The 12444-nt window shown below is 38.7% G+C and overlaps 1 protein-coding gene across 1 annotated transcript in view; it reads right to left on the bottom strand.

Moving 5' to 3' along the window:
- The window catches only part of LOC111139277 (BRISC and BRCA1 A complex member 2), a 401260-nt gene that overhangs the window by 313579 nt on the left and 75237 nt on the right, over positions 1–12444 (bottom strand). Inside the window, exon 4 of the mRNA XM_022491515.1 lies at positions 1248–1342. Within this exon, the coding sequence (XP_022347223.1) occupies positions 1248–1342 (95 nt within the window). The remainder of the gene's footprint in view (positions 1–1247; positions 1343–12444) is intronic.

Here is a 12444-nt window from a genome sequence, read left to right as displayed (position 1 = left end):
TTCTCTCTGCCATACTTCCCACTGAGGCTCCATTCTTCAAGAATGAGTCCAAGTCTCACCTCTAGCCTTTTCTGACAACCTTCCTTAAATTCCTGGAGCACTTAGCCTAGCACACACCTTTGGCATTTGGCTAATGCTACCCTCCACTGGCAGCTTTGGCACAGAAGAGGTCTAGAGAGATACTTCTGCCTCATTTTCTCCAGGTAAGCCCCTCAGCTTCGATAGGGGGTGAATATGTAACACACAGCATCTACAGGAACCATGATTAAACTACAGATTTTTAAAAATCAACTAACAGTTTGAGTGTAATTATTTGAAATTTTGCAGGGATGGGTTTGTTGCCAATTGCATTTTTACAGCTGTGTTCTAAAATTTAAGGTCATTCTTTAGGTTTGGGTTGATACTTCCTGTTTAACATTTCCCCTTTTTAAAAGGGAGGGGGGCAAGATTTCACAGTAAATCACCGCAATTTTTAATTACAAAATTTTGAGACCAAAAGAAAAGTTCAAAAAGCAACACAGAGAACATAGTTTTGAACTACAGTATAGGCATCTTAGCAAAATTGTACTTGACAAGGAAAAGAAAGAGACATTTTGTCTGGTCAGACCTTTTAAACCAAATAGCACATGTTTTTCTCCACCAGCAATGTGAAATGCACAATTTTTATGTGAACCACATGTGCTCTGACAAGTACCACCACTCCTTTCCCCACTTTAACACCAGAAACATGTTACTTTAACTACAAAGTTTTTGGTCTTGCTTAATAAAGAACACTTAATCTGGTCTTTTCCCTTCTGATAGTAATACTGAGATAATATGGATACAAGTCCACATTTGCCACTTTCACTTCTATATAAAAAAAGGCCTCTTGAGGAGCCAAGAAACCCTCCCCTAACAAGCTCTGTGATGAAGTGTTAGTAAACATTAGAAAATGGGATCACAGGCATTAAGTATTAAATTAAAGCAATGTCTTCAACATGTCTCTTTAAGCTGAAGTAAAAATATTTTAACCAATGTGCTAGAGATTTTAATTCAAAATAGTCTGAAAGTAAAACTGTAATGAAAAAAAATCTTTTCTTTAAACTATGTTGGCACATAAAGAGCTGTACTGATTCCAGAGGACAGAGAAAAAAGGGGTGGAAAAAACCCCACATGTTGGCAAATTTATCTGTCAAGCAATTGTCAAAAGCTGATTTTACTTTTCTTCAACAAATTAAGATCGTCCAAAATGAGCCTGCGGTACTCACATGCAGGGCCGAGGGGTCTGGCAGGAATTCAGCATCTTCTCCAAAGATGAAATCGGGGGGCAGCTCTGGGTATTGGGCATTGAAAATGATATCCCCTGAAAGAAAAGAAACCATCAGGCCCTTATTATTTCCTTGCTAATTTATGAATGCTCCGGGGCATGCATCAGAAACACTTCCAAAATAAGTTTGTATTAGTGTAACAAAAAAAACAAAATTTGGGGGGCACCTGGGTGGCTCAGTGGGTTAAGCCGCTGCCTTCGGCTCAGGTCATGATCCCAGGGTCCTGGGATCGAGTCCCGCATCGGGCTCTCTGCTCAGCAGGGAGCCTGCTTCCTCCTCTCTCTCTGCCTGCCTCTCTGCCTACTTGTGATCTCTGTCTGTCAAATAAATAAATAAAATCTTTAAAAAAAAAATTTGAAAGGCACTCTCTGAATGATTAATTCTTCAAACGAAAGAACTGATATCATCTTTTAAACTAATATGCACAGGAGCACCTGCATGGCTCAGTCGGTTAAATGTCCCACTCTTGGTTTCGACTCAGGTCTTGGTGTCAGGGTCGTGTCAGGGTCGTGAGATGGAGCCCCACCCACATGGCTCTGCGCTCACGGCAGAGTCTGCTTGGTATTCTTGGCCCCCCTCTCTCCCTTCACTTCTGCTCCCCCTGTTCTTTCGTGCTTGCTCTCTCTGTCTCAAATGAATAAATAAAATTTTTAAAAATAAAATATCCACAATATGCAATCAAAAAAACTTTATCTCCCTACCACATTATTAATATAAATACCCATGTAGAAAAGCAGCAGCCACATCCAAAGTACGTGCAGATTTTTTTATAGGAAATATGACTGTCCAATCACTGCCTGCTAATTAATAAACTTTTATTGGGAACTATTTCTCTAAGGATAAAGACCTTATCTTGAAGAAATTAAACATACATGCCTTTGGTATAATGGAAAGAGTATTTGGCTTGAGGTCAAAAAAGTCAGGTTTATATCCACAATTATCCCAATTATTTATTAGCTCAATTCATCTTGGGCAAATTTTAACTTCTTCAGACATCTGTTTCTTTCTCAGTAAAAGGAGATCTAATAGTACTGATACCACAGTTTTGAGGTGAAGATAGATATAGCCTGCCTATCGCAGTGTCTGGTACACAGTAAGCACTTAGTAATGATACAGGAGTACTACTAGTCATTACTAATACTATCTTGAAACACAAGACAAATTACAAAGTCTCCTTAGCAAATTTGTGTTAAGTTCGTCCACCTGTTCCTTTCCTGTCTCCTTTAGCTTTTTTATTCCCCTCTGCTCACCCCAAGAACCAGTACTCATCACTCTGCTAGTACCAACCATCAAACTAGTATATCAACAATCAAACACACATACTGGGTTCCAGCATATAAGAGTATATATGCGTGTGTACATGCACACACAATTCTATCAGTCCAGTCATTTTTCCTGCTCAAACAATATCTTCATAGTAATATCCAAATTGATACGCTCAGACTTCAGTTCTCATCTGAGCCTTTCTTCCTACATACTATGTATTTCTTTTTTTATTCATAGGCACATATCTTTATTTCTCAGAAGTCATTTTTTATCAAAATAAAGTTATTTCCTTAAGTACATAAATTCAATTAAGGTTTTTTTATTATGTTATGTTAGTCACCATATAGTACATCATTAGTTTTTGATGTAATGTTCCATGATTCATTGTTTGCGTATAACACCCAGTGCTCCATGAAATACATGCCCATCACCAGGCTAACCCATCCCTCCACCCTTCTCCCCTCTAAAACCCTCAGTTTGTTTCTCAGAGTCCATAGTCTCTCATGGTTTGTCTACCCCTCTGATTTTTCCCCCTTCATTCTTCCCTTCCCTCTCCTAATGTCCTCCCATACTATGCTTTATGTTCCACAAGTAAGTGAATGATAATTGACTTTCTCTGCTTGACTTATTTCACTTAACATAATCTCCTCCAGTCCCATCCATGTTGATGTCAAAGTGGGGTATTCAAACTTCCTGATGGCTGAGTAATATTCCATTGTATATGGTCCACATCTTCTTTATCCATTCGTTTTTTGAAGAGCATCACAGCTCTTTCCAGTTTGGCTATTGTGGACATTTCTGCTATGAACAATGGAGTACATATAGCCCTTCTTTTCACTACATCTGTATCTTTGGGGTAAATACCCAGTAATGCAATTGCTGGGTCATAGAATAGCTCCATTTTTAATTTTTTGAGGAAACTCCACACTGTTTTCCAAAGTGGCTGTAGCAACTTGTATTCCCTCCAACAGTGTAAGAGGGTTCCCCTTTCTCCACAACCTCTCCAACATTTGTTGTTTCTTGCTTTGTCAATTTATGCCATTCTAACTGGTATAAGATGGTATCTCAGTGTGGTTTTGATTTGAATTTCCCTAATGGCTAATGATGATGAACATTTTTTCATGTCTGTTAGTCACTTGTATGTCTTCTTTGGAGAAGTGTCTATTCATGTCTTCTGCCCATTTTTTGACTTATTTGTTTATTGGGTGTTCAGTTTGAGAAGTTCTTTATAGATCATGGATACCAGCCCTTCATCTGTAGTGTCATTTGCAAATATCTTCTCCCATTCTGTGGGTTGCCTCTTTGTTTTGTTGACTATTTCCTTAGCTGTGCAGAAGTTTTTTATCTCAATGAAGTCCCAAAAGTTCATTTTCGCTTTTGTTTCCCTTGCCTTTGGAAACATGTCTTGAAAGAAGTTGCTGTGGTCAATGTCGAAGAGGTTACTGCCTATGTTCTCCTCTAGGATTTTAATGGATTCCTGTCCCACATTGAGGTCTTTCAGCCATTTTGAGTTTATCTTTGTGTACAGTGTAAGGGAATGATTGAGTTTCATTCTTCTGTATATAGCTGTCCAATTTTCCCAGCACCATTTATTGAAGAGACTGTCTTTTTTCCACTGGATATTTTTTCCTGCTTTGTCAAAGATTATTTGACTGTAGAGCTGTAGAGGGTCCATATCTGGGCTCTCTGTTCTGTTCCATTGGTCTATGTATCTGTTTTTGTGCCAGTACCATGCTGTCTTAATGATCACAGCTTTGTAATATAGCTTGAAATCAGGCTATGTGATGCCTAAAGCTTTGTTTTTCTTTTTCAACATTTCCTTGGCGATTCAGGGTCTTTTCTGATTCCATACAAATTTTAGGATTATCTGTTCCAGCACTTTGAAAAATGACTATGTATTTCAATGTCAAACTCAGCAAGTCTACAAACATGCTTATGACTGTTCCCATTCTCATTCTTCTCTTCCCCTAGCTGAATTCCCTATTTCTACGGATTCCTTAATCTTTCATGCTGTGACTTCAGTGTCCTCTTCAACCTTATCCATACCCTTTATACTCTTAGAAAACAAGTCATCACAGTTCTTCCTCTAAAATATTTCTCATAAGGGTACTTCCCACTGCTAACAGCTCTATCCAGGCCCAGATGACCTAGTTCATATATTATGCATCCAATGAAAACAAAAATTGAACCCTGCTCTAGCCACTAATGATCAAAGAAAAAATTCTGTTAAGAGTTGACTAGAAGAATTCAATTATCATACCCTTTTAAATGGTCTCCTGATACAAATCTCCCTCGAGCCCATGATATATACTATCACCAAGTAAATATCTGTAAAGTAAAACTTTGTCCCAAAACTTTCTAGCTCAAAGAATGCCAATGATTCACTAAGGTCAAATGGAATTAGGGCAAATCTTTCAAATTAGCATTTAAGGCCTCTGAACTGCTGTGTTCCTACTCATTTGTTCACCCTTTTTTTTTTTTAAAGATTTTATTTATTTATTTGACAGACAGAAATCACAAGTAGGCAGAGAGGCAGGCAGAGAGAGTGGGGAAAGCAGGCTCCCTGCTGAGCAGAGAGCCCAATGCAGGGCTCGATCCCAGGACCCTGAGATCATGACCTGAGCTGAAGGCAGAGGCTTTAACCCACTGAGCCACTCAGGCGCCTCTGTTCACCCTTTTATCTACAAGCCAATACCAACCTTCTAGTCTAGTCGATATGATCTACTCACCACCTCCAAACTATGACACCTACTTGAAATAACTCTTTCACCTTGCTCAGGTCTTACCTATCTTTCATGAGTCCACTTAATTACCTTGTCTTGCATGAAGACTTTCCTAAGAAATCCAGCACACGCTGATCATCATTATCTTTGACATTCAACAATACTGACTGGTTATGGCATTCACTTGAATATTTCATTGTAGTATTATATTGTTTTTCCTGTTCAACTAATTTCAAAAATTCATAACAAACACATGGTCATGTGAGGCACTAGCCACTAATGATCAAACACGCGGTCATGTAAGGCACTAGCCACTAACGATCGAAGAAAAAATTCTGTTCTTTAAGAGTTAACTATGAGAATTCAATTATCATACCCTTTTAAATGGTCTTCTGATACAAGTGTCAATACAAAGGTGGTTCTTCTCAAGGACCATACATTTAGTTAGGGAGGCAGGAACATATACACAGAACCACAGAATACAGAGCAGTACAAGGTGGTACATATACTTGATCTTCCTAAATATCTTGCAAGTTTCCAGAGAATAAGCATACCTATACTTATTTCATTTTTCCAATGGGGCAAAGTGTGACATAAAGAATATATTCAAGAAATACTCTCATATGTGAAACAACTCTACTCTCTGAATTGGATATCTAAGTACCGATAAAAATCTGCAATAAGAAATAAAAAAATCTGCAATAAAATAAAGAAATCTACCTCTTTCTATAGAGAATAAATATGAGCAAGAAAATATACCCTTCATATTTACCCAAAGAAAACAAAAACACTACTTCCAAAAGACATATGCACCCTGTTTTTACTACAGCACTATTCACAATAGCCAAAATATGGAAGCAACCAAAGTGCCCATGGAGAGATGAAAAGATAAAGAATAAACTTGAAAGAGGTTGCTGTGGCCAATGTCGAAGAGGTTACTGCCTATGTTCTCCTCTGGGATTTTGATGGATTCCTGTCCCACACTGAGGTCTTTCAGCCATTTTGAGTTTATCTTTGTGTACAGTGTAAGAGAAAGATTGAGTTTCATTCTTCTGTATATAGCTGTCCAATTTTCCCAGCACCATTTATTCAAGAGACTTTTTTCCACTGGATTATTTTTTCCTGCTTTGTCAAAGATTCACAAAGATGTGGTATATATACACTAAGGATTATTACTCAGCCATAAAAAAAAAAAAAAAAATGTGATCTTGCCATTTGCAACAACATGGATGGACCTAGAGGGTATAATGCTAAATGAAGTAAGTCAGAGAAAGACAAATACCATATGATTTCACTCATATGCAGAATTTAAGAAACAAAACAAATGAACAAAGGGGGGGGGGAATGGAAGACAAACAAAAAACAGACTCCAAACTACAGAGAACAATCAGATGGTTACCAGAGGGAGGATAGGCAGGGGGATGGGTGAAATAGGTGATGGAGATTAAGAGTACACTTATCTTGATGAGCACTGAGTAACGTATGCAAGCACTGAATCTCTATATTGTACACCTAAAATTAATGTAATGCTGTATGTTAACTATGTTGGAATTAAATTTTTTTTAATAGAAAGATTAACTTTCATAAATTAATTAAAAATTAAAATGGACAAAATATTTGATAAGACATTCCTCCAAAGAAGATACAGAGATGACAATAAACATACAAAAAGATGCTCAACATCATTAGCCATTAAGGAAATCAAAATCAAAACCACAACTTGAGGGGCGCCTGGGTGGCTCAGTTGATTAAGCAAAACCTTCAGCTCAGGTCATGATCCCAGGGTCCTCGGATCAAGCCGCAGGTCAGGCTCCCTGCTCAGCGGGGAGTCTGCTTCTCCCTCTCCCTCTGCCCCTCCCCCTGCTCCCGCAGGTCAGGCTCCCTGCTCAGCGGGGAGTCTGCTTCTCCCTCTCCCTCTGCCCCTCCCCCTGCTCATACTCTCCCTCTCTCTCTCTCAAATAAATAAAATCTTTTTAAAAAACCACAATCTGGAGTGCCTGGGTGGCTCAGATGGTTGAGCGACTGCCTTCGGCTCAGGTCGTGATCCTGGAGTCCCAGGATTAAGTCCTGCATCAGGCTCCCTGCTCAGCAGGCAGTCTGCTTCTCCCTCTGACCCTTATCTCACACTCTCTCGCTCTCTCAAGTAAATAAATTTTTAAAATCTTTAAAAAAAAAAAAAAAACACAATCTGATACTACTTCATACCACCTATGATTGCTACAATGCAAAAGAACAACACATGTTGGTGAGGATGTGGAAAAACTGAAACCCTCATACTCTGCCGGTGGGGATATAAAAGGGTGCCATCACTTTGGAAAACAGTTTGGCAGTTCCTCAAACTGTGAAATAGAGAATCACCTTATGACCCACCAATTCCACTGCTAGGAACATACCTAAGAAAAATGAAAACATACAGCCACACAAACACTTGCACATGAATGTTCGCAGCAGCATTGTTCACAACAGCCAGAAAGTAGAACCCAAAGTCCATCAACTGATGAATGTAGAAATAAAATACGGCACATACATACAATGGAATATCATTCAGCTATAAAGAAAGAAGTGTTAGTGCCTTTTATAATATGGATGACCAGGACGCCTGGGTGGCTCGGTCATTAAGCGTCTGCCTCGGGCTCAGGTCATGGTCTCAGGGTCCTGGGATCAAGCCCCGCACCTGGCTCCCTGCTCGGCAGGAAGCCTGCTTCTCCCTTCCCTTCTCCCCTCTGCTTGTGCTCCCTCTCTCACTGTCTCTCTCTGTCAAATAAATAAATAAAATCTTTAAATAATAATAATAATATGGATGACCTTGAAAACTTTATACTAAGTGAAAACAGATACAAACGTCCACAAATAGTGGATGATTATTGTATAAATCCATTTATATGCAATGTCCAAAATTAAAAAATGAAAGTTCCTCCAAATGCCCCCCTCCTTTTTTAAAGATTTTATTTATTTATTTGACAAAGAAAGACAGTGAGAGAGGGAACACAAGCAGGGGGAGTGGGAGAGGGAGAAGCAGGCTTCCTGCTGAGCAGGGAGCCTGATGCTGGGCTTGATCATGACCTGAGCCAAAGGCAGACGGTCAACAACTAAGCCACGCAGGCACCCCCAAATGGCCCTTTTTTAAAGGAAAATACTGGGGAATTTTTTTAATGCAGCCAAAAGTATTTTAATATACAATAATTCTTTAAAAAACAAACAATGCATACCAGATTAGCACGCCCTCAACTAAAAAGACCTCTTTGGAGAGAAAGAGGGAGATTATTATATTGCATACAGTAAAAACATTATACAAGTATTTTTCAAAACAAGGGAATAACTTAAATATCTTTCAGAATCTCATACTCTTACATTTTAGAATCTCTCAAATACTTACCTCCAGACCTCAAAGAACTCCTGAAGCACTTTGCCTCAATACTCTCTATAGCTTCTTTGGAATAAAATGTAGCACTGTTTTCTCGCTATGGTGAACAGTCAGTAAATCAGTCAAGAACATTTATTAAAAACCCACCATGCACAGATGCACATACTGGACACCTGGGGAGTTATACAGGAAGTAGAGAACATAGTACGTGACCTCAAGGTAGAGATGGTGGAGAAAAGACCAACACAAATCATACAGGAGAGCAATAACATTGTATTTCCTTTATTCCACCCTGGAGAAGATGATATGAACACAGAGTACACATTACTTGGAATACTGCTTACTTCAACTTTTCATAAAATGGAAGAGTAGGCAAGAGAACAAAGAAATAAAAATAGGTCCAGAGGTGATATAGGTGAGGTTAAAAAAAGGAATAAGGAAAAAGGTAAAGAAACAAAACCCATAGAATGGCTGGAAGTGTTATGATCCCCTGACAACCAAATGGTAGTTTCGCATCTTATTACCCAGAACTCCTTAAAGATTGCTAGGCTACCACAGTGGGACCAATGGGGCAGAAGTTCTTCCCTTTGAAAATACCTACCTAACGTGGCTCATAATATTACACATACATGAACTCACAGAAATTCCAGATGTAGTTAGTTTTTATTCACATGCTGGTACCTTGACAGCTGACAATCTTTTTTTTTTTTTTTTTATTTGACAGAGATCACAAGTAGGCAGAGAGGCAGGCAGAGAGAGAGGGGGAAGCAGGCTCCCCTGCTGAGCAGAGAGTCCAATGCGGGGCTCGATCCCAGGACCCTGAGATCATGACCTGAGCCGAAGGCAGAGGCTTTAACCCACTGAGCCCCCCAGGCGCCCAGGCAGTTGACAATCGTTAGCAGCTATAGCACCGTCCCCAGAAGGCCAATCACCAGCTCTGCAGGTTGGACCAGATGTCCTGCCCGCCAGCTACGGAAAGAACACAGCTGGTCCACAGGCTCCTCTCCTTAGTCTTACACCAGTGAAATATCGTGTTAGTTTGTCTATCTTAAAGTTTAAATAAGCGCCAGGAAAACAGAGTTTCAAAGAAACAATTCAGATGGTAAATAACCAAAGACCAAAGAATTATCCCTATCAACTGCTGCATAAAATGGTAACTTACTGAAACTCCAAGTATAGGAAATAAGAGTCAGACATCAATCTTGTGGAAATGCCAGGGTGACGGAGATTTTCAGCGGAAAGGTAGGTTCAAGCAGTAGTTTTACAAAAGACTTCGGAGAGGTAACTCATTTCCAAGAGTTCGCTCCAACGCTCAATAATGTTTCCTTACGCTTAAATTTAATTCTCTGTCTCTCTAAAAACTTCATCCACTGGATCTTAAAAATTTATGGAATGATTCTAGTTTCACTTTAATATCATAGCCCTTCAATGATCTGTAGGCAGTCCTTGTGACCTCCCTTTCAACCTCACCATGAGTCACCTCTTCACCAGGGGAAATACTCCAGTTTTTTTTCACGATTCCTCACATAACGTGGCCTCAGTTTCCTTTACTGCCCTCTCCTCTCTCTTCTCTGTATGGGTACCAGTTTGTCTGTAGCCCTCCTCCAGGATAATAACCCAGAACTACACATAAGATTCCAGGTTTCCTCTAAAGAACACAGAATCAAGCGTAAAAAAAAAAAAAAAAAATCCATGCCTTCATTTTAGATGCTAAACTTCTATTAATAAATACCACTGCAAACTGAAATTGCTTTTTTGCAGCCACATCCGTGTTGATTTGTATTGTGCTTCCTATCAACTAAAAGCCCAAAGACTTTTATATACACACTATTGCTGAGCCATATATCTCTCATTCTTAATTTGGACAGCTGAATTTCAGAATCCATTTCAGGATTTTAAATTTATCCCTATTATATTTCAATCTTGTTAGATTTATCTCTCTATTTACAGCCTGTTATAATATTCTTAGATTCTATTCCAATTTTGGGTTGGCACTCCCAGTTCTGAGTTATAAACAGATATAAGCATGCTTCTGGAAAACTCCCTCTCTGGCAGCCACAGTTCAATTAATCAGTACCTCTTGGGTACAATCATTTAAATAATATTTACCCAATAACACCACGAGACTAAACATTCATCACAAGGATATCATGAAGAAATTTATCACGTGCCTCAAAGATGTACTCTTTGCCCTACAAATTCAGAGATAGGGCCAATGATTCCATTGTACAGCACACACTCTGTCTTGAGAGGTAGAATTTCTTTTCCTATATCAAGGAAAAGAGACTATAAAGAATTATCGTATCTGAGAGTTGACATAATTTGCATGAAACATGTCCTCAAACACTACCTGTAGGAGAAAGGATAGAAACGGGGGCAGATGAAACAGGTCATTTAAATTGGCCTCCTTTCCTTATGAGACTTCCTTCTATAAGATCCCTATCTCTAGACTGAGACTACATCTAATCCTTTGCATTCCTAAAACCGTGCTGTACAACAGAAATACAAGTCATGTACCTAATTTTAAACTTATTAGTAGCCACACAAGATTAAAAGGGTGAAATTAAATTTTAAACTATTTCTTATAATTTTATATATAGTACAATTCTCCTCTTTTGTATACAAGCACATGAGTTTTATGGCATGCATAGATTCGTGCACACATAGATCTGTGTAAACCACCAAAACTAGGATACAGGACAATTTTATCACCCTCCCAAATTTCCTCAGGCTATCCCTTTGTAGTTAAACTTTCCCACCATCCCTCAGCCCTGGCAAGCTCTGATCTGTTTGTTCTCTGTCCCTTCAGTTTCACATTGGCCAGAATGTCATACAAATGGAATCATATGGTATGTAACCTTTGGAAACTGGCTTCTTTTCACTTAGCAGAGATATTTAAGAACCGGCCAAATATGCTGATATATTTAAGTGCATCTATCAACAGTTTGTTCCTTTTTATGGCTGACTAGTGTTTCGTTCTATGGATGTACAGTTTGTTTATCCATTTACCCAATGGTTGACATTTGGGTTAGTTCCAGTTTTTGATGGTCATGAATAATGCTACTACAACTATCAATGTATAGGTTTTTGTGTAAACATAAAATTTACATTTCTAGGGAAATGATTATCCTTTCTGGATACCTAGAGTGGAATCAGTAGGTCATATGAAAAAATGTATCTTTAACCCTAAAACAAACTATCAAAACTGTTTTCCAGAATGGCACTTTCATTGAACAGTCACACAAAACATGAGCATATCAATTGCTACACATTCTCACCAACACTTGATGTGGTCAGTTTGTTGTCCTTGTCACTGCCCTTGTTGTTTTTAGTCTTTCTGATAGGTGTATCACAGCATTTCAATGGTTTTAATGTACCTTTCCCTAATGACAAATGAAGTGGAGCATCTTTTCATGTCCTTACTTGCTATGTGTATATCTCCTTTGGTGAAATTTGTCTTCTGTCAGATACGTGATTTGCAAATATTTTCTCCCACTGTGTCTTATCTACTCAAACCCTCAAAAGCATTTTCAGCGAAGCAAAAATTTTTAATTTTGGTGAAATCCAATTTATCAACTTTTTTGAGGATTGGGTTTTTTATATTGTATCTAAGAATTAACTGCCTACCTCAAGTCAGAAAGACTTCCTGCTATGGCTTCTCCGAGTCTAACAGTTTGAAATTTGACATTTCAGAATATGATCTGAGTTATACTTTGTACATGGTTTAAGATACAGGTCAAGAGCCTTCTTTGGAGGCAGGGAGAGCCATATGAATGCCTAACTG

The sequence above is a fragment of the Enhydra lutris genome, unplaced genomic scaffold (assembly GCF_002288905.1).
Source record: "Enhydra lutris kenyoni isolate GAN:26980312 unplaced genomic scaffold, ASM228890v2 scaffoldscaffold98, whole genome shotgun sequence".
NCBI lineage: Eukaryota > Metazoa > Chordata > Mammalia > Carnivora > Mustelidae > Enhydra > Enhydra lutris.
Note: the sequence above shows the minus strand (reverse complement) of the source record. Positions and strands in the feature narration are given on the sequence as shown.